At 32.9% G+C, this 23556-nt stretch overlaps 2 protein-coding genes across 2 annotated transcripts in view; both read left to right on the forward strand.

The window, feature by feature from the left end:
- LOC126880991 (pancreatic lipase-related protein 3-like) overlaps nucleotides 1-15357 on the forward strand; it is a gene marked incomplete at its 5' end in the record, with an annotated part of 35767 nt that extends 20410 nt beyond the window's left edge. Inside the window, 4 exons of the mRNA XM_050645074.1 lie at nucleotides 5527-5775; nucleotides 11426-11653; nucleotides 14005-14173; nucleotides 15120-15357. Coding sequence (XP_050501031.1) covers nucleotides 5527-5775; nucleotides 11426-11653; nucleotides 14005-14173; nucleotides 15120-15177 — 704 coding nt within the window. The remainder of the gene's footprint in view (nucleotides 1-5526; nucleotides 5776-11425; nucleotides 11654-14004; nucleotides 14174-15119) is intronic.
- Nucleotides 15358-18169: 2812 nt separating this feature from the next.
- On the forward strand, nucleotides 18170-22404 carry LOC126880701 (uncharacterized). The gene is made up of 2 exons (XM_050644740.1): nucleotides 18170-18682; nucleotides 22053-22404. The coding sequence occupies exons 1-2, from the start codon at nucleotides 18205-18207 to the stop codon at nucleotides 22400-22402; spliced, it is 828 nt and encodes a 275-aa protein (XP_050500697.1). The 5' UTR covers nucleotides 18170-18204; the 3' UTR covers nucleotides 22403-22404.
- Nucleotides 22405-23556: the final 1152 nt, after the last annotated feature.

Consider the following 23556-nt stretch of genomic DNA (forward strand, 5'->3'; position numbering starts at 1 on the left):
AGACCTGACTTAGATAAAATAAAAGCTATTATTAATTTAAAAGAACCCAATAATAAAAAAGAGTTACAAAAAATATTGGGCATGATCAATTATCATCGCAGTTTTATACCAAACTTATCGGATGTATCAGCCCCATTAAGAGAATTGTTAAAAAAGAATACACTTTGGGTGTGGACTAAAAGTCACACAGACGCATTAAATTTAATAAAAAAGTTAATTTGCTCACCACCAGTTCTTGCAAATTTTGATGAAAATAAGTCAATAATAATTCAAACAGATTCAAGTCAAAATGGCGTGGGATGTGTATTACTGCAGAATCATAAACCGGTATCTTTTGCTTCTAGGTCTTTAACTGATTGTGAAACTAGATTTAGCCAGATTGAAAAGGAACTAAATGCAATCCTATTTTCTTGTACTAAATTTCATAATTATATTTATGGTAGAGAAGTTAAGGTATTCACAGATCATAAGCCATTGATTTCGATAATGAAGAAAGGCATAGCTGAAGTAGATTCTCCTAGACTACAACGTATGAAGGTAAAATTATTAAAATATGACTTAACTGTGGAATATATGCCAGGCAAGGAAATGCTAATAGCTGATTTGTTATCTCGTAATTTTGTGAAGGAAAAGGTAGAGGATGATGCTTTTGTAACAGAAATAGTGCATACAATAAATATAACAGATGAAAGGAGAGAGGAATTTATAGCTGAAACTAAACAGGATAAAAAACTTCAATTGATCAAAGATTTTTGTGAAAAAGGGTGGCCGTCATGCTCTTCGAGGGTACCTTATGTAGTAAAAGATTATTTTAGTATTAGGCATGACATCTACATATTGAATGATTTGATATTTTATATGGACAGAGTTATAGTCCCGGATTCTTTAAGGCCTAGGATGTTAAAGTTTCTTCATGAAACACACTTTGGAGTTACAAAGACACAGCAAAGAGCAAGGCAAGTGTTGTTCTGGCCAAATATGAATAAGGACATAGTGGATTTGGTTAGAAATTGTGTTGATTGTGAGAAATATCACAGAAGTAATGTTAAAGAGCCATTAATACTAAGAGAAATTCCAGAACTTCCATTTCAAATGCTAGCGGCTGATATTTGTGAGTTCGGAGGAGCATCTTATTTAATTGTAATGGATTATCTCACAAAGTGGATTGAAATTGTTCTGTTGCCGTCCAAAACATCCCAGTCAATAATAAAATCATTTAAGACCATGTTTGCCACTCATGGGATTCCTTTGGAAATTGTATCTGACAATATGCCTTTTGGCTCTAAGGAATGTAGAGAATTCTCTAGAGAATGGAATTTTAAATTTGTGACATCTAGCCCTAGATATCCTAGATCAAATGGGCAGGCGGAACGAGCTGTTCAGATAGCTAAAAATATTCTCAGAAAGTGTGGTGATCTTCAGTTAGCTTTATTAGAATATAGGAACACACCACTGTTAGGATCAGACAAGTCCCCAGCACAACTCTTGAATAGTCGTAGACTTAGAAGCAAACTTCCAGTCTTACATGAAAAATATTTACCAGAACAAGTAGACCTAACAAGTGAAAAGAATAAATTGGATGACAAAAGAAAATTGTACAAGCACTACTATGATAGAAATACAGCTGCAAGAGAAGAATTAAGTGAAGGCGATAACGTTGTTATAAGGGAAGATGGGCAATGGAAACCTGCTGTGGTCAGGCAATGTTTACAAGAGCCAAGATCATATGTTATTGAGAAAGAAAATGGAACATTGGTAAGAAGAAATAAATATCACTTGAGACCATCTAGTAATACGCCTAAACATCACATTAAATTAGAAGATGATCTTGATGATAATCAGAGTAACAAACCTTCAACATCAATGGCCTGTGAGAGTGAAGTACCGAATCAGTTTCCTACCAGAGGTAAAAGAGTAATTAAACCCCCAACTCGATATAATGATTTCGAGATGTACTAGTTTTGTAATCACTTAATATTATTGTTAGTCGTAGGTAGTATTAGTATTTTATAATATTTTATTCTGAGTTTATTGTTGTAAGTTCTCTGCTTTATAGGAAGGGAAAGATGTCATGAGGCTGAATAGCTCATAAATGTAAAGTCCTGTGATCATAGATCACTTGAAGTGATTGTTGACAGAGCGATGACACAGGACAAGGACACGAGGCCTCATGGCAGAGGTTAGGTCAAGTAACGACAATAGAGCAATGACTTTGAATTATAAAATATAATTATTGAATAAAGTACTATAACAATTCACAAGACCTTAAACGTTATTACAGGCGGTTTGTATTCTAGGGCAATTTTTGGGAGTCTGCTCTCATCCATTCGTCTTACATGGTTGTACCACATCCTCTTGCGCTACCTTCCCCATCTTACAATATCTTGAATTTTGCATTGGTCTCTAATGTTGGTATTTTTCACCCTGTCTCTTCTTTTTTCCCCACTATTGTTCTTAGGGTTTTCATTTCGGCAACTCTTAGCATCTGCTTCGTTTCGTTGGTGTCGTCGCGCACTTCTATGCCGTAAGTCATGATCGGTCGTATGCAAGTCTTGTAGATTCTAATTTTGATTTGACCAGACTATCTCCAGCAGACATCCTGACAATGCAGATGCTTTGTTGATCTGACTTCTCAGGTGTTTTACTGGGTCGTGGGTGCTTGATATATCTATGCCCAGATATCTGATATCTTTAGATAGATATTTAGATATCGATAGATATTTTCGATCATTTTAATTATTCCTAGAGGTAGGTACCTCTTTTGAGTACAATAAAATGATAACGTCCTTTAATTGGACCCTGTGTCAAATGCCTTCTTAAGGTCCACGAAACATAAATATGCCGGTTTGTTGCATTCCAACGATTTCTCTTGAACTTGCCTCATTATAAATATAGCGTCAGTGGATGACCTTCCCGACGTAAAACCTTGTTGTTCTTCTGCTCATGGTATAATTTCATTCAGTTTGTTTATCACCTTGGTTGTTAATTTTAATGTTTTGTTGAATAAATTAATTCGTCTGTATTTCTATAGGTCCGATTTGTTTTCCTTTTTGTAGAGAGGTATTAGGATACTCGATCTTCGTTCTTGTGGTACATATTCTGTTTTCTTCCATTATTTTTTGGATTAGTTTTAAAAGTTGTTTGTTCAGATCTTGTCCTTCGTACTTTATGTTCTATTCTCTCTCTATAAAGTACCGATTTTTTATTAATAGGCGTAAAATATAAATACTACTCCTCGTACTAAACACATATGTGGTTGCAACATAATTAGATAAATATAACTATTTATAAAACAACAAAATATTGTAAGTTGCAAGGTTGAATAGGAAAACTGGATCAGTAACTATTAAGGTCAATGGGCGGATTGCTAAAGTTTATGCAAATAACAGATTGGTAAAACGTAAGATAATTAAATAATTACGAAAAAATGGAAATTATAAGCCCCTTGAGGAAAAATATTTAAAACTAACAGGACAAAAACGCAAGAGTATTTTTTGGAATGTTCATTTAAAGATGGGATTTTACAAATAAAATTACATATCTGGATGGTGTAATGATTGTGAAAAGTAAATAGTTTTTTCCACCTACCTCTACCGAAAGTATACTTTTCCGAACCTGATTGTAGGGAGCAAAGTTGTACTTTTCCTCCCTAGGGAGGAAAAGTAAAAGTGACGTCATGGTATTTCATTTATGAAATATAACTTATTGACCCCCTGTACAATATCTATTTTCTATTACGTAAGTATCTATACATTTTAACGTTTATTTATAAAACACCCTATATTTTGCAGAATGGTAAAAAACAGTAAATTGTTATTTTAAATTAACAATGTTTACATTAATAATTTGACTTATATTTGACAGTTGACAGTTATATTGTACCTACTTGTTCATTTTAGTTCTAATAAATTTTGTTGGTTAGTTACATAAATAAATTAAGTAAAAATGAAAAAATGACTTGTTATTTGAGGAAGGTGGAAAAACCATATGTATAACATGGGAGTAAAGTGCCTTTTCCTCCCTTGAATGATTACTGCCCTCCGCTACGCGTCGGGCAGTAAACTTCATTCTCGGGAGGAAAAGTAGCACTTTCCTCCCTTGTTATACAAATAGCTATAAGTACCTAGGATCGATATTACAGAATAATGTGGAAATATATGGAGATGCATGCAGTAGAATTAGGGCTGGATGGGTGAAGTGGAAAGAAGCGAGTGGTGCGTTGTGTGACAGAAAATTCCAATGAAGCTGAAGGGAAAATTCTATAAAACAACCATAAGACCGGCTATGATATACGGAACTAAATGTTGGGCATTTAAAAACAAAAGGGAACAACGAATGCATGTGGAGGAAATTATAATGCTTAGATGGATGAGTAGAGTAACAAAAAATGATAAAATTAAAAATGAGTATATTAGGGGAAGCCAACATGAGAGGGCATAGGTTAAGATAGTTTGGTCATGGTCAAAGTCGAGACGTTAATCATCCAATACGAAGTGGGTGTGGGTTCCTGGAAGGAGTAGAAGAGGAAGACCAAAGAAGACCTGGGGGGAGATGCTTAGGCAGGACATGGTATTACGTTTTTTATATACAGTGTGGGTCAAAGAAAACAGTCCATCTCAATATTTGGCAGTTTTTATTAGATTTTAAGGAAATGAAGAAACAGGTCGATTTTTGATCTAAGGGGGACACATTTTTACGGTACATACATCTGTCATTTGTCAACCCCTCCCTTCCATTTCCACCCACCCTTATTTTTAAATAGGGAATCGTAGGGGTCGTGTGCTAGGTCATTTGAAAGGTTATTCAATTCTCTATTCAGTATTATTAATATTGAAATATGTAATTATTTATACAGGGTGTCCAAGAAAAACTATTTTGAAATAAATTAATTGACACAAAAAGAAGAATGTATGTAATTTATTTAATTCAAAATATATTCTACTGCTGTCACAAAACAGAAAAAAAATGTTTTTTGATAAATAAACATTGCTTTTCGCTTAATTGCAATGTTCAAGCTGCCTCTCTTGGTAGGTTGAATATTGAATTTAAGCAACAAACAATATTTATTTATCAACTAAACATTTTTTTCTGTTTTCTATCAGCAGTAGAATGTATTTTGAGTTAAATAAATTACGTAGGTACATTCTTCTTTTTATGTAAATTAATTTAATCCAAAATAATTTTTCTTGGACACCCTGTATAAATAATTATATCAATGTTAATATTACTGAATAGAGAATTGAATAACCTTTCAAATGAGCTAGCATACAACTCCTATTCCCTATTTAAAAATAAGTGGTGGGGAAAGTGGAAGGGAGGGACTTGACAAAAGACAAATGTATGTACCGTAAAAATGTGTCCCCCTTAGATCAAAAACCAAACTGATTCGGCATTTCCTTAAAATCTAATAACTACTGCCAAATATCGAGGTGGACTGTTTTCTTCAGCCCACGCTGTATTTTTTAGCACGATAAAAGCAACAAAATATCTTAAAATCAGTTTATAATCTTTTTGTGTTATTTTCAGCTTTCTTACAAAGAAAAGACTACAATGTTCTTTTCGTAAACGCACCAAGACTAGAGGCCGGTCCATGGTATCTCACAGCAGCACAAAACACAATGGTTGTAGGACAGTATGCGGCCCAATTTATAGATTATTTAGTAAGCAGAGGATTATATTTGCCTAGTTTGCATCTAACAGGGTTAAGTTTGGGTGCCCAGATGGCTGGCGTATGTGGACAGAGTGTTCAAAGTGGAAGGATACAGAGAATTACAGGTAATTTCTAACGGCTATATTTGAAATCTATAAGCTTTTCATCTAGTCTTTTCTGGTAAAGAAAGCATATATTTTCTTGCATGCGACTATCCAAATTATTCTTTAATTGTCGTATTTTTCATATTGTTCATCTTTTTTTAAGAGGTGCTCATGCTCACCCTAGAATTTGATCTGTCGCTCTACGCTCTCTACGCTCTAAACTCTAAAGAATATCTATGCAAAATTTTAGGAGGATCGTTAAAGTAGATACAATGTCTACCGCCTTTGAAAAAAGCAGTTTTGAGAAAAACGCGTTTAAAGTTTTGATAAATTTTATTTTCAGTTTCTTTTTTGTCTGTCAAATCATAAAGTGATGCACACCGGAATATGATTTTGAATTACGGAGTAATTTACAAAAAAAGGGCAACAGCTGTTGAACGTTTCTCACTAAGATCAGGTACGCTGGCGGGATGCTGTAAAGCGAGACGAAAGTAGGGACGTTCAATATGCTGTATAGTTCCGGTAATTTTGTTCCGATCAATCTGAAATTTTCAGAAAGTATTCTTGAAGCTACGTACTTTCATTTTAAAGAATAAAAAATCGAGAATTTCAAAATTTTCAAACTGTACGTCTCCTTAATTTATTTTAGGTGTCAACTATATGTTTCCCTACATTTTTTAAACCAACCATATTCAATTAGTATCAGATTTAGTAGCTTTGGAAGGCGATTCATATTGTAGCTTTTAGCCATTTATGGTATATATCTGTGTAAAACTTTCCAGTATCACATTCCAGAGATTCTAAAAAAATGTACCAAATGAATAATAATTGACGATCTTATATAAAACCAAACAATTGGTTCTTCTATTTAATCATTTCAATAAATTCTACTATAATTGATAATAAATAAATATCTAGAGTTTTTTTTTGTAATTTATAGATATATCGAAGTATGTGATACTTATTCGTATTTATTACAACAGTAGATAATTACACAGTTTTGCAATAAGCTGATTTTAGACGAAAATTATACACCAATATTGAAATTTTTTACATAAGATTTATAAAGTAGGCAGACGATAAATGAATGACACGAGGAATCTAAAAGCCGCATTCGATAATACGTCAACTTATCTAGGAAAAAAACCACAGCGAACTGATTTCTAAGCACTCATATTGCGTGATGAGTAAATAGTACGTTCTTTAACGGTAAAATATTGCAAAACGTCTAAATTTTAAAGAACCCCTTGGATTGACATGAAATTTGGCACACACATAGCTAACAAGTTAAAGAAAAAAGTGATATTGTGCCAATACGTGCTTTTGCCCCGGGGGTGGTTTTCACCCCCTCTTGTGGGTGAAAAAATATTCGTCCAAAGGAAGTCCGGGAATGGATTAACTGACTAATTTTAAGTAACTTTTGTTTCATAGAGTTTTTTCATTAAGTCAATACTTTTCGAGTTATTTGCTAGTGAATATGTTCATTTTTTCAACAAAATAACCACGCTTTTAGACGATTTTTCGTAAATAACTCAAAAAGTAAGTATTTTGTCGAAAAAAACATTCTTAGCAAAAATATAGTATCTAAAAAATTTAAAAAAATGGTGTATATACCACGTCTCTATACCTAGTAAAAGCAGAGTTATATCTAATGAAAAATATGTTCATATATTTGTCAAAATTCCAAATGGAATACTTTAACGTGAAATAACCAAACATGAAGCACATTTCGGGGAAAATTCATTACAACTTATTTAAAGTGTTTAAAAAAAGCTTCATTTTTGTTTTATAAAAAAAATTTCTAGCGTCAAAAGTAAACAATTTACGCTAAAAATAAAGCTAGTCCTTTTTTTTTGGTAAAAAATCGGGAAAATCACCTCCTAATTAGTATCTCAAATGAACTTAATCGTTACGACTTCACAAGTTTTTTGACTCGTGTATGTATTGTTTATATGATCTGTAGGATTCATCGGTTCAAAGTCCTTATTTTTGAAAGGACACTAGTTAAAAGTGGTTGAACGAGTCACTGATCACGAATGTATGCAAATTTAGAAACACCAAATCTTAATCAATTTTTGTCTTATAGAAAAACAAAAAATACAGGATATTCAGAAAGCAGTGCTGACTTTTTTTTGTTTTTAGAGATTTTTGGTATCTCTAACAATTTTTAAGTTATTTTGACAAAAAGCATATTTTTCAAAATTAAAATTTTTAAAAATTTTACTCAAAACCCAATTTTTTCAAAAATAACCACTTTGAATCGATGAAACTTACAGATCATATAAACACAACATAATTAAAATAATTTGTGGAGCGGTAATGATTAATTTCATTTAAGTTGCTAATTAGGGGGTGGTCTTCCCGATTTTTTTTGCCAAAACAAAAGGGACCAACTTTATTTTGAGCGTAACTTAAATTTGATGCTAGAAACTTTTTATAAAAACAGAAATAAATTTTTTTTAAAACACTTTAAAAAAGCTATAATTGATTTTCTCCAAAAAGTGCTTAATTTTTTGGATATTTCATGTCGAAATATTCTATTTGAAATTTGGCGATAATGCACCTATTTTTCATTGGCTATAAATCTGGTTCTACGAGGTCCAGAGACCTCACGCGTACACCATTTTTTTACTTTTTTACAGGCTATATTTTTGCTAACGTTCTTTTCGGCAAAATACTTACTTCTTGAGTTATTTGCGAAAAGCCGTCTAAAAACGTAGTTATTTTGTTGAAAAATTAACATAATAACTCGCAAATAACTCGAAAAGTGTCGACTTGGCGAAAACGCTCTATAGAACAAAAGTTACTTAAAATTAGTCAGTTTTTCCATTTCCGGACATATTTTGGACATATATTTTTTCACCCATAAGAGGGGGTGAAGGTGAAAGTCACCCCCAGGGCAAAAGCACACATCGGCACAATATCACTTTCTTTTCTTTGACATGTAAGCTATACGTATGCCAAATTTCATGTCAATCCAAGGGGTTCTTTAAAATTTAGAGCAAAAACCGTGAAAAAATGTACTAAAACGCAATTTTGTCTGTCTACTTTGCAAATTATATAAAGCATTTGGCATTTCTCCTGGATTGATTTCAAACGTTATAAATCTTCATATGAAACCTAGTAACTGAATAAGCGAACATAACAGAAGTTGCTCGCACTGGAATTGGACTTCTGGCGAAGACCGGCCTCCATCTTTAGAGTCTCACACATAACGAATGAATGAGTATGAGCTATTATGAATAGGAGAACATAATAGAAGAAATCCCGGAAAAACAACTTTGTGGATATGGCCATTTAAAAAGAATGGAGGAACATCAACTCATAAAGCTGATAATGGAATGGCTACCCTCGGAAAAAATGACAGACCGAAAACTACATTGATACTTAAGTGGAATCCAAAAAATTATGTATAAGTGACTAAACTAATGTTTCTTATGACGCTGTAAACCGGTGTTCTTCTTTTTCCTCTTTTTAAGCAATTTTGCTTGTTCATTGGCGGATTGATTCCTCTATAGAAGGTTGTCACTCCATCTTTTGCGCGGTCGGCCAATACTTCTTCTGCCGATTGGTGATTTATCTCTTGCTATTTTGACCACACGTGTCACCCCCATTTTGGCTATGTGGTTATTCCATCCTTTTTTTCTATTTAGTGTCCATTCCTTTATACACTGTACGTTACACTGTCTTCACTTCTCTTTCGATCTCTCAGCGTATTTCCTGTATTTCCTCTCAGTACTCTCATCTCTGCCGTTTCCAGTAGTCTTTGCGTTATGGCTGTATCGGGTCTTCTTTCTGATGCATATGTCATTGTTGGTCTTACACTGGCTTTATAAATTCTTGACTTCATCTCAGTGTTAATATGTCGGTTTCACCACGGTGTTAATATTACGGCATCCTGCCAGTCTATTTGCTATTTGTATTTCCTTGTATAAAATTTCCTGTTGGAGATCATAAAAATCATGTTATATTTGTTTCGAAAAACGTTCCCAGTGATCATTTTTTATTCTTCTTACGACTGTCTTATGAATGTGTTTCGTTTCTTATTGTCCTATAATTACCGTATGCCTCTTGTGTCTTAGTTGGCATGTATTTTAGGTAAGCTTTTTTCTTCTCTTTACATTTTCCTTCACTTCTGTACAAAACCATGGAGTTCTTCGCCTTTGAAGTAATTAATTTTTATTAATGTTTCTCGCACCAAGAACTTCCTTGGCTGAGGCTGAGGCTAAGATATTAGACTTAATTTTTGCCCAGCTTTCTTCGATTCCATCACTTTATGTGATATACATGTTTCTGCTTCTTTCCGTTCTTCTTTTTTGGAATAGGTATCTCGTGGAGTCGTCCTGTAAGCTTTCGACGTTAATCTTGGTGTTGTATTCTGTTTTGTTATCACACAGTATGTGTAGATGTATATAGATGTCGCTGTAGCATCTTTTGTACATTATTTTTAAAAAATAATTGCTGATATAACAGACAGATTTTTTTGCAATTCGAAAGCTTACGGCAAGTTCGCTCTGATGATTCCATAAGGATGAAATGCGTATAAACGAATGGTGGAGCTCTGTGTGGCAATTATATCTTAACAGTCTTTTGTAAACTGCGTTTACTCACGCAATATTAGTTCTAGAAATCAGTTCGCTATTAGTTTTTGCCTACATAAGTTGTGGTGTTATGGAATGCAATTTTTAGATTCCTCATTTATCTTCTATTTGCGTTTATTATAGAAGGCACAGATTTGCAATTTTCCTAAATTGATTTCAAATATAAGAAATTTCGAGTTTCTAATGTTTTTTCCGAGAAGTATGGAAAGATCCATGCTGGGCGTAACCCTACGAGATAAATAAGCAATAAAGATCTCAGACAAAGAACCGGTATCGCAGATGTTCTAGAACGTATCACCAGGCTTAAATGGAACTGGGCAGGACACGTCGCCAGGCTGAAAGATTCAAGATGGACACGAAAGCTGATGGGAGTGGAGACCAAGATAAGATAAACGCAGTAAAGGAAGGCCGCTTACACGATGGACAGATGATACCAGCAGTCGGATTAGTAAAAACTGGCAAACATCAGCATCTAACCGTGAAGTGTGGAAAAAAATGGGGGAGACCTATGTCCAGAAGTGGACATAAATTGGTTGGATGATGATGATGATATGATGGTTCCTGTTTATCTGAACCATCTCAGATAATTGAGGGGTGGTTACCCCCTACCATAAGGGTTGATGAAGTAAAAATACTCACTGTAGATTCATTTATTGGTACGTTGAAGTAACTACGGTAAAGAGCTGGTGGTATATTATTTAGTAACTGTGATGTTTACTCGTTGGGATCTCAAATACTAATGACTAATCTTTTCGCCATGAAAGTAGAACTCAAAGTGGATTTCCCTGTTTACTATTTGGTATAAATAAAAGTGAGAGTGTTTAGTAAAAGTGCTGAATCGACTAGATTATAAATAACGAATACTTATTTTTATTTCAAACTGACCTTGTATCGAAAATCGACACATTGATGTGGTAATATAGGTCAATCGTATTTATTATAAACAAACGTATTTGTTTTACCAAAGACATTTAATTATTAAAAGAATTTGTCTTAATAAGATGATTACTGAGATGCAGTGTATCCCAATACAATGAATGTTTTTTATAGTAAATTAATTTCAATTGTAGGAATGGATCCAGCCGGGCCTTTATTTACAAAATGGCCAAAGAATTTAAAACTAGACGCCGGAGATGCAGAATTTGTCGATGTTATACATACAGATGCTGGCATTTTTGGTTACCCTACTTCTATAGGACACGTAGATTTTTGGCCCAATCAAGGCATTTCTCCTCAGCCTGGATGTACACTGCCAGAAATTAAGAGGAGAAATCCTGATTCATTCATCATTGAACCATGTAAGTAAAGTCGTATTTCACAAGTTGCCATCTATATAATCCAGGTCCCACTAGTCTGTGAATGACTGTATGGTTGTGTATTAACCACCGTTACACGAAAAAAATATTCTTTGCCTTGTCTTTCAAGCAAGGTCTGCCTGAAGAGCCTAAAAATCTATGGCACGAAGCACGTGTCACAGAATGGCAGGTTAGACAAGGTGTGAATATTTCTTTTCGTATATTATTTACATATACATATAGGGTGTCAATTTAAAAAGTTGCCACCCCTATAATTTGGTCCCTATAGAAAATCTAAAAATATACAAAAACACGTCAAATTTATTTGTGAGGGGGACATTTTATAGACCAGTTTTCAACTAAATTACATTTTCAACCCTATAGCGGGGGCGGACACAACCCCCAAAATCTTTAATGGATTGAGTGATACCTCATTTTAAAGGTCGTTCGATTACCTTTCCAAAAATACCACATATATTATATTTCTTTTCAGTAATTTTAATTTTTTTATAATTAATTTTAATAATTAAATATCGAATTCAGAACTCAAAATTTAACCACTGTCTTACACCATCATATATATTTAAACTTAATATAGCTGATAGCCCTCAATGTATTTGTGGTCAGTTTGGTAACCTACAACACAAAATTTTGACCTGTTCTCTTATTTCTAATAAAGTTAATATGTTTTTAAATTCACTGTATTCTTTGTCTGATGTCCACCATCCCATTAATTTAAATTATTTATTAACATTAGAAAATAATGAGTTGGTATATCGACTATTGTATAAACATATTTTAGATATTAAACTTAAGTTGTAATTGTAAAATATAGTTTAAGTATTTCTTGTAAATTGTTATAATATATTAAAAGAAAAAAGAAAAGAAAAAAATATAAAAAAAAGAAAAAAAAAATAAAAATAAAAGAAAAAAAAAAGAAAAAAAATAAAAAAAATATATAAAAAAATATAAAAAAAATAATAGAAAAAAATATATAATAAAAAAATATATAATAAAAAAAATGAATGACGAACTTGGACAGTCCATAGTAAAAAGCTTTCGAATAAAGTAGAGGGCTAAAGAAGAAAAGAAGAATGTTGCAGTTTTTACTGTGGAACTCTGAGAACATAATTTAGAAAAAAATAAATAAAAAAAAATATAAAAAATTATTAAAAAAAAATCCAAAAATAATTATTTATTAGTAGAATTGTTTATTATATTAGTATTAGTTTTAGGATAAGATACGAAAAAATGACTAATAAAATAAAAAATAGTAAAATTGGCGAATGGATTTAGTGTCCGCAGTCATATAAACCCAAATAAACAACAACAGAACTCAAAAAATTTTTTTGGAGTATTGAACTCCAAACTGAATTCTTTTTTGGGGTGTTGAAGTATTAAGAGAATTTTTTTGAAGTATTTTTGGAAAAATCAAGTAAAACCGTAAAGATATTAAGTATAGAGTTCAGAACTCCAAAATATTAGAGTATTGAGTCCAAGATTTTTCCAAAAGTATTGAAAAGAAATATAAGGCATGTGGTATTTTTGAAAAGGTAATTTAATGACCTTCAAAATGAGGTATCACTCAACCCCCCTTTCCATTAAAGATTTTGGGGGTTGTGTCCGCCCCCGCTAGAGGGTTACTGTAGTTTAGTTGAAATCTGGTTGATAAAATGTCTCCCTCACAAATAAATTTGACGTGTTTTTGCATATTTTTAGATTTTCTATAGGGACCAAATTATAGGGGGTGGCAACTTTTTAAATTGACACACTGTATGTATTTTTAAATAGGTCTTATATCAGATAGTATAGTATTTTTACTACAAAAGCGATATTACGTAGGTCAAAATTTTTGACGTAAGAGAACTGTCAAAACATTATAATGTGACTTTTAATTAGGCATTCCAAATCACGTGATATAATATGGCTGCTGGATGGCGAAACTGTCATCCATAGGCGTATCCAATGTTTAAACCACTTCATATTTAATTTGCTATCACAATTTCACAAATTTCGCTACACAATTAACAAAAAAACAAAACCAAACAGGATATTCTTTACAAATTTGTCAATATTTAATGCAAACATTAGATACGCCATGACCACCCCCCTAAACTATGTCTATGGCCATGTCAGTTTAGCCATCCACCGGCAACCACTGACAGTTCATTGGAATCCCTAATTATTGCCATGTTTATTATAAACATGGCAATAATGAAAAGTCACATTCTAATGTTTTGACAGTTCTCTTACGTCAAAAATTTTGACCTACGTAATATCGCTTTTGTAGTAAAAATACTATAAAAGCAGAAACATTAAATCAAGTGAAAACTACAAATTATACATATTTCCAGTGTTTTGTAGTCATTGGAGATCTTATCAATTTTTTGCTGAATCAGTTGTAAATCCTCAAGCTTTTGCCAATGCAGTTCCGTGTACTTCATGGAAAGATTACACTGCAGGAAGATGCAGGAATTTTGAAAACGGACCTCCTACAAGAATGGGCCTTTATGTAGATTTTGAGTAAGTATAATAAAGTTCTATCTTAAATTAAATTAATAATAATAATAATATTAAACTATAAAAATTTGACCAATTCCTTTCTCATATTTTGCAGCAAATCGGCCGTCTTCTTTTCCGTTTTTGTTTTTAATAATTTTTATTTTTCTTTTAAAATGATGATCCCACTTATTGTCCCCATAGATCAGGAGGAGAAATAAAGGGACAGTGACTAAAAACCAGACCACCACCCATAAAAAGCTTTGCAAAGTTTTTTAACAAATTTTCTTGTTTTTATCATCCTTCATTCAACCGTAACTTTGACCCTCGAAGTGGAGGGATGTTAATGAGAAACCCTCTGCTTGGGAATTTTTGATAACGTTATTGTCTTGATTTTTCAACCATGATGTTCTTCTTCTACCAGGACCGCAAGTACCTTGGATTTTTCCCTGAATGATCAGATGTAAAAGTCCATATTTTTCAGGGTATCTCGCATAATGTGACCGAAGTATGCTTGCGTTTCTTTATTATATTGATAACTTGAGTTTTTTGTTCAGCCGTTTAAGGACGCTCTAATTTATAACTCTATTAATCCAGCTTATTTTTAGTAGATGTCTATATACCCACATCTACAAGCGTTTAAGCATAGCCTCCCTTAGAGTCAACGCTTCCAATTCATACAGTAGCACTGGAAAGATATAGCAGTATGTCATTCTAACGCGAAGGTCAATACTAAGATTATGACTGCCCAGTATGTTCCTATGTAATTTCTGCTGTTGAATCCCAGCTCTCACGACCTTACAAACTACTCTAACTTCTCTTACCCTTTTACTCTTACCTCACAACACAACAATTCCCATTTGCATGAATTTTAATCTTAACGACCATTTTTTGGAAGTATAAATGTGACTAAATATTTTTTAATGCCATCCAATACCAATTTTATTCTAATTCTACACAATTGTTTTAGGGCAAGAGGAAACTACTACTTGCGCACAAATCCGGAATCTCCATTTTCTCAAACATGAAGAAGAGTAGCTAAAACAGAAGAAATCTTTTCTAGTCGGAAATAGTTACCTTAAAGAATTAGCAGACTGAAAACGTTGTTTTGTTAGATTGTTTGTATAAAAAATACTTATTTGATGGTCAAAACAGTGCACGAAATAATTGGATGAAAAGAGGTTTTTAAATAAATATGTAGTTGTTCATTTCTAGCGTTTTATTTATGATATGCAAATGACATCAAATGTTTAGCAAATGACAATTTAGTCCTAATAACGAGAGAAAAAGAAATAATTAAAAGAGAGAACAAGGCCATTATTGTTTACAGGCTTGAACGAAGAAACAACGAAACATATGTCGATGAGTAGTGGTTATGAATTAGTTGAAGTAGACTTAACAGATTAACAGTAAGTGATGAAATAGGAGGAAAACCATATAAAGTTGAGAATAAAGACAATTTTATTTACTTCAAGTATGAACGTTTGAAGCTTTGATTTACATAGCCATTTGAAACGTAATTTCAATGCCTACATAAGACTATCTAGGTTCATTCGAAAACCAAACTACCCTTCAATGTTGAAAAAATAAGGGTTGAAGAACTCGAAACAGGGGGTGTTCATACCAAGACATACATTTTAATCGGTGATATTTCCATTGATTTTTATGCTACAGAAGTTTATAAAAAAGAATGTGTGTGTACTTTGTACGCACGTAAGAAGTTATACTTCTATTATATGATTTAAACGAAATTAATATACTTTTTATTTATATTTTGTTTAAATATTAAACTAATTTATACTTACTACTTCTCAAACATTTTTATTAGAACAGTGCCAAAAATTAAAATAATAAAAGAATAAAACACACACAAACACATTAAACAAGCCACAAATGATGTCTGAACATTAATTGTTGAAATTTTTTTTAACTAAATACGTATTTTCTGAAAATAAAATTATATAATAAATATACTTACAATCATAAAATGTACTAAAAAAAAAACAAAAAGGAAAGTTTCTATTGGGACTCGAACCAGCGCTGATAAGCGCGGTTGGTATTGGAATTCATTCGCCTTCAACGCTTAGCCACGGACACTATGTGTCATTATTTACGAAGATCGACTAACTAAACGGATTAAACTTGTGATATTTTGATATTTTGAAAATTGATCAAATTATTTTAATTTTGAATTGAAATGATTTAGAATTGAAAAAATACAACAAAACATAGAGTAAGAAAACAATATATTAGGTGAATATTGATAGAAATTTTGATGGTAATCAAATTATATAAATAAAAGTATTACATACTATGTATTTTGGCAGATCAAATAGGTAGGTTTATACTCATGATACATTAACAATTATTACGTACCTGTTGCTTTTAAAAACTATTTAAAAGTCACTACAATATTATAAACTTTTTTGTTTCTGTCCTCACAACAATAAAACTAATATATTATACATTTGTTTACCTTTACCTTTACCTCCAAACCACAGCTGTCCTACAGCTGTCATATCGGATAATTTTTGACATATCATTTGAACATCCAATCAGAACAAAGTTATAATGCGCATGCGCCGGGCTGATAGGTTTTAACATATAAAAATTCACCCTCTATCGCCGGTAAAGAAGTATAACTTCAAAAATGAAAATATATGTTGAAAAATCAACTACATCTTCGTACTGTATCAATGTTTAGTACCTATAAGTTATTTTGACAATTTGTTAGAAATTTTCAAAATAGGCAACTCTTTTTAAAAATAATACATTTTAAACCAATGAAATTCCTGGATCTAATGAAGAACCCCAAAATAAAATGTAATATAGAAGAAAAACGATTAATTTTGTTTCTGGTGGATATTTTTTCCATTTTTTCTTAAAATATTCGAAGAGTACATCTTTTACAAGCTTTAATTCCCTCAGTTTACATGCAAATTCTTTATAGCAGTACTCATTTTCAGGGAAAAATCTTTCCATGGACTATAAAAAACTTTAATAAAATTACCCCCGAAAAATTAACTCTTTTCTTCCAATTTAACGTTAAATACATTGATCAAAGTATTCGCAAAAAAATGTCTCCTTTCACCGATCATATCTCATTTTGTATTGCATCTACAATATCTTATAAATAATTAATCTCTTTGTGTTTTTATAAACCTCATTTTTATTGTGCATACTTTTCCGATTAGAGGCATATTTTTTGAGTTAATCATGAAAAACCGCTTACAAACGTGACTTTTTCAATAAAAATTCGCTGTTTTCGATTTTGAATAGCTCAAAAAGTCAATTGTCTTTCGGAAGAAAAGTCTATAGTCTATAGGATAAAAGTGGCTTAGAATTTGATCCTCTATTGATTCCCGTGATTATTTTGAACAAAAGAATTGCCACCGCCGAGAAGTCGTGAGAACGGTTCTGAGAATGATATTTGACCCTCAAAGAGATGAATTGAGGGGAGAATGGAGAATGCACCGAAATGCTAAATTGGTGATTCTGTATGGTACTGAAAACATCATCAGACCTATAAAAGCTAACCGGATAAGATGGGAAGGTCATGTGGTAAGATCAGAGGAAGACAGTGTTAAAGACAGTATTTTTTGAGATACTAGACTGTAGAAGATCAGAAGGCCATCCCAGAAAAAAATGGAAAGTTGAAAGTTAAAGCCGATTTATCTAGTATTGTGGTACAACAATGGGAGATGAAAGCGCAAGATCATAGGAGATGGAGGTCCTATAGTAGATGCAGCGAAGACTAACCCCGAGTTGTAGAGCCAGTTAAGAAGAAGAAGAGAAGTGATGACAACCAACCCTGGGGTGGAAGCATACATCGGCATTATATAACTTTTGTTAATTAAGCACTTTTCCATCAACTCGCCAAATTTAAGTGAATTAGTTCAATTCGACAAAATTCTGAGGTGAAAAGACCGAGTAACTAGTCTATTTGCTACTGTGCACCCAGACGTCTTGTCTCTTCACTACTTTGGGCTAGTGTATGATATACGTTTGACATACGTCATTATAATAAATTTCAAAAATGTTTGAAGTAATCAAAAATGGAAGAAGATAAGAAAGACGAAGAAAAAATACCCGAATCATCCGAAACTAGCGTGTCTTTGGACAATAAACCTCAGCCAGAAGACAAATCAAATAAACGCACTGTGAAACAGATCATTAACGAGGTTCTAAATTGCACTGTAATACAACTACCACAAAGCGAACAGAATGAAAATAAATCAGTCACAAAAGTAACAGTAAAAGATATTTTGGGAGAAATTTTAGAGTACAATGTGTTAGATGAAGTGAGTACTTTGGATCCGTTTAGTATTGGATCAGCAGAAACTTTTTATAATGGCGGTCCGAGTACTTCTAGGGCTGTCGATGTATTGGTGCATTCACAAAACAATACCAGTAATGAATCTATATTATGTGCTTGTGGTCCAAGAAATAATGAGCACGCGTTACGGAGGAACGACTCAGTTGTTCCAGTTCCAAAACGAGCACTTCCTTCATATTCCTCAGTTATGAGACAAGGTTCTTATCATTACCATTACTGGGCTGTTCAATAAGTTTGTGCGGTTCGATAAGAAAAACACAATTTTATAATTTGAAATACACTTTATTATTCAGTATAGTCTCACTGAACATCAATACACTTTTTTCAACGAGATTCCATCCCTTAAGTGAGAATCTGGAAGGTCTGAAAAATACGCTTCCACAGCTATGATGACCTCATCCTTTGATGACAAACGCTTTCCACGCATGAAATTTTTTGGTATTGGATATGGAGGTATTGAAGCAGATAGAAGTCGCTAGGGGCCAAATCTGATGAATACGGTGTATGCTCTAACAATTCGAACTTTAATTCATGGATTTTAACCATTGTTAAACTGTTCATGTGACATGGTGCACTGTCCTGATGACAAAGACAAAATATTTTTTCTTCTGCAAACCGTGTCACTTTTCACGAATTTTTTCCTTCAGCTAGTTTAAAAGGTTACAATAATATCCAGAATTTATTGTTTTACCAGTTTGCAAATTCCACAAATAAAATTCGTTTCGGATCGCAAAAATCAGAAAAAACTGACGCTAACACTTTCTTGGCCGATTTCTGAACACGAACTCGTTTCGGAGGCGTAGAACCCATTTTCACCCCACTCAATAACTTCTTGTTTTGATTTAGGATCATGGTGATGATCCTGATCCATTTACTTTATCCTTTCGAAAACGCTGTAAATGTTGCTGAGAAAGTCGCATTCGAATGTGTTTTTGTTCCGTTGTTAGTAAATGCGGCACTCATTGTGAATACAGCTTTCTGAAACCCAATATATATGGACCGTTCACACTTGTTAGAGTATAGATCGCTCAAATACTATGAGCTCTTTTAATCCATTTCACGCAGTGGATTAGTCCGCAGTTTCCTTTAGGTCGTCGTTCATAGGTTGTGATGTTTTTTTTGCCTTCTCTACTATTTTCTTCCACTCTCTCCGGTTTTTGGTCTTCCTCTTGGTCTATTTTTTACTGGTTTCCAGTTCATTATCTTCCTGATCAGTTCTTCTACCCCTCTTCTTTGTGTGTGCCGAAACCATCTGAGCCTTTGTGCTTTTATGAATTTTACTATATCTTCTCCTTCAGTTTTATTTATTATTTCATGGTTAATCAGCTTTCTATATTCCCCTGTTTCTGTCTTTACTGGGCCATGTATTCTTAATGTTGTTCTGAAGCTATTTCCTTGTGGCATTTTAATAATCAACTATTTTTAATGGGAATAAGCCACAATTTTACCAAAAAAATGATTTTATTAACGTTTCGAAGCCCAAATCGGGTTTCGTTGTCAAAATACAAAATACTTCTAAAATAAACAAAAATGTTGTTGCTAAGTAAAAAAATTCTTCTAATAATTTATTTAATCTGACTCATTTATATTGGCAATTCAGACGTATATTATACATTTTAAAGTAGAAGACTTTAAAATGATATCGCCAATATTTATGAGTTGCGTTCCTGGGACGACTTTACTAAAAGTTAGTTCATTCGATTACATGAAATCAATCCCAACTCAAGAATATCCGTCACAAAAAAATCATATCATGTGATCTGTCTTTAAAAAGTATTAAAATATGTATTCTCATAATTTTTCTCTCAATTATTCTTAACTTTTCTTCGTCTTAGGCACATTACTTCTGCTCCATAGGCTATCACTGGTCTAATTGTTGCTGTATATATTTTTGATTTTGTTTTTTTGCTCAGGTTTTTGTCCTTGAGTAGTCGGTGATATTTGCAGTATACTCTATTACGTGCTTTAATTCTTTCGTTAATCTCTATACTCCTTCCGTTTTTGCCGTCCACCATCACCCCCAGGTATTTGAAGCAATCTACTCTCTGGAATGTATTTTCACCTATCTTTATTTCTGTTATTCTGTTTACATTGTCTCTTGTGCTAATAAGGTATTTTGTTTTATTCTGATTGATTATTAATCCTCTCGTCTTTGCTTCTCTTACCAGGGTTAAAAGTGCCTCTTCTAGTATTTCTTTATCTCGTGCTACCAGTCCCAGGTCATCCGCATATCCTATGATCTGTGTTGAGCTTTGAATAATTGTCTTTTTTAGCCCCGTGTCCCTAATTACTCCTTCTAGAGCGATATTAAATAGTGTCGTTGACAGACTGTCTCCTTGTCTTACTTGTTTGTATCTCCCTCATTTGTTTTAACTTTTGCTGTTGAGTCTTTCATTGTCATTCTAGTTAGTCTTATTAGTTTTGACGGTATCTCCATTTTTTTCATTTCCTTTAATAATTGTTGTCTGTATATGCTGTCGAAGGCCTGTTGGAAGTCGATGAATAGTATGTGTAATTCTATGTCATATTCATAGCTTTTTTCAATTGTTTGTGTTAGTACGTGTATTGCATCTATTGTTGATCTTCCTGTTCTGAAGCCCTGTTGGTATGGTCCTATAATTTTTTCTGTGAACTGATTTAGTCGGATTCTTATAATTGTGGTCAATATCTTATACGTTGTATTTAGTACCATAATTGCTCTGTAGTTGCAGCACGTACTTGGATCTCCTTTCTTAAAGATTGGTGCGATATGTCCGTTTTTCCATTCTATGGGCATACTTTCGTCCTTCCAAATTGTAACCATTAACTTGTGCATTCGCTTCGTGAGCTCCTCTCCTCCGTTGACGATCAGTTCGTTGTTGATTTCATCTAGCCCTGGCGATTTGTTTACTTTTAGTACCTCCATGAATTCCTGATAAGTAGGTGCGCTTTCCTCTTCATCTCTGTTATCTCTTATATCCTAATCCTCTGAATCAGCCTTGTTGTTTTTGTATAGGTCCGTGAAATGTTTTTCCCAATCTTTTTTGTTTATTTTTGTGACAGTTTTTTTGGTACTGTATTGTAATCTGAAACCCAATACTTCAGTCAAAATGAGATGCCTAGGACTTCTACTAAATCTCTTTCAGTCACTCGACGATTTTCCAATACCATATCCTGTATTTTCCTACGATTTCTGGTTTCTGCTGTTTTTGGACGTCCTTGACGTGGATTATCTTCAAGGCTTATAAGACCACGTTTAAATTCAGCAACCAATCTTTCTGCTGTAGGTACTAATTGAAGGCGAAGAATCCTTATACACTTTCAACATTCGTTCATAAATTTTATTTGCTTTTAAACCTCCCAAAAATAAAAATTCAATTACAAAAAAATAACTGTGACATGTCGATATTATGGTTTGTAAAAAAAAAGAACGAATTGACAGGTTAAAATGAAACGTCTCACACGTTCATATCAAGAGTCTACCAACATATCAAAATAAAATTACCTAGTAGCAACACCCTCTCTTATCGAACCGCAAAAATTATTGAACAGCCTAGTATTTAGGTACTTATAGACATCATTTTATAGGCCCACAGGAAAACCTTAAGCCTACAGACTCCTTTATACCTAAACTGCCCCCACCTTCCTACGCCGAAGCAGAAGGTATATTTTATAATGATATGGTCAATACAGTTTCTTCAGATTCAGTAATTTTTGGACCAGATCCTTTGCATCTCATCTGTCCAGTGTGTAGAGTAATCGTAACTACAGAAATAGATCGGGAAAGAACTGGGTTCTCCCATTGGGTAGCCCTTATTTTGTGTATATTTTTATGCTGGCCTTGTTGTTTGTTACCATATTATATGAAATCGTGCAGTTATACTTATCACACTTGTCCCAATTGTCAGCATTATTTTGGTATGTATAATCCATTTTAACAATAAAAAGAAAAAAACTTCAAAAAGCTATTTAAATAACCTTCACTAAAAATATATTGAAGGAAAAGTAATTTACAAAGTATGTAACTTTTTTTTTGAAAACACTGACTGATAGGGTAGTCCTTAAGAGTACTGGTCGTTGCCTATGCAGAAAAAGGTAACTGGGTACGGGACATAACCTATGCTGTCTCTATGTATATATGTATCTCTTTATACACTGCTCGTCAGGGAAAACGGGCCACCCACAAAATTTAGAAAATTTTTGAAGTTATACTTCTTTAGGCGCGTTTAGGAGTAAATATATATAGTATTTTTACTACAAAAGCGATATTACGTAGGTCAAAATTTTTGACGTAAGAGAACTGTCAAAACATTAGAATGTGACTTTTCATTATTGCCATGTTTATAATATTGCCTTTATAATAAACATGGCAATAATAAAAAGTCACATTCTAATGTTTTGACAGTTCTCTTACGTCAAAAATTTTGACCTACGTAATACCGCTTTTGTAGTAAAAATACTATATGTGCGCGAATTCATCAAAAGTCTTGGTCCTGGGCGCAGTTGAAAATTTCTACATACTCTGATTGGATAATTACAATGACCTGTCAAAATTGTTCAATATGTTGGTCATGGGTAAACAAATGTTGTGTATATTAGTTTTTATTGTTGTGAGGATACAGACAAAAGCAAGTTTATGTTTATTGTAGTGACTTTTTAAAAGCAACAGGTACGTAATTGTAAATGTTTCAGTATTGCAATAAAAAATTACATAGGTACCTACCTATTTGGAAAATGTAAAACGTTTAAATGTACCTACCTAGTAGGTAATGCTTTGATTTACATAATTTGATTACCAACAAAATTTCTAACAATATTCATCTAATATGTTATTTTTTTACTCTGTTTTATTGTATTTTAATATTTTAATTCCACAAAAATCGAACTAACTTCATTAAATTCAGAAGTCAAAAATTTAAAACGTTCAGTTCGTCTATCTTCTCACATAACGGGCGTAGCTAAAATCTGAGATGCTTGGATTTTAAATCTAACCGCCCTAAATACGCGGGTTCGATCCCCAATGCAAATTTTTATTTTTTTATCCATTTTATGATTGTAAGTATATTTATTATATAATTTTTTTTCAGAAAAT

This window comes from Diabrotica virgifera, chromosome 2 (genome assembly GCF_917563875.1).
Source record: "Diabrotica virgifera virgifera chromosome 2, PGI_DIABVI_V3a".
NCBI classification, from domain to species: Eukaryota; Metazoa; Arthropoda; class Insecta; order Coleoptera; family Chrysomelidae; genus Diabrotica; species Diabrotica virgifera.

Excerpts from the sequence above, each read along its gene's own strand:
- LOC126880701 (XM_050644740.1), top strand. The coding sequence starts at position 18,205 with ATGGAAGAAGATAAGAAAGACGAAGAAAAAATACCCGAATCATCCGAA. Across the intron at positions 18,683-22,052 it reads TTCCTCAGTTATGAGACAAG|GCCCACAGGAAAACCTTAAG; the intron begins GTTCTTATCATT and ends ATCATTTTATAG.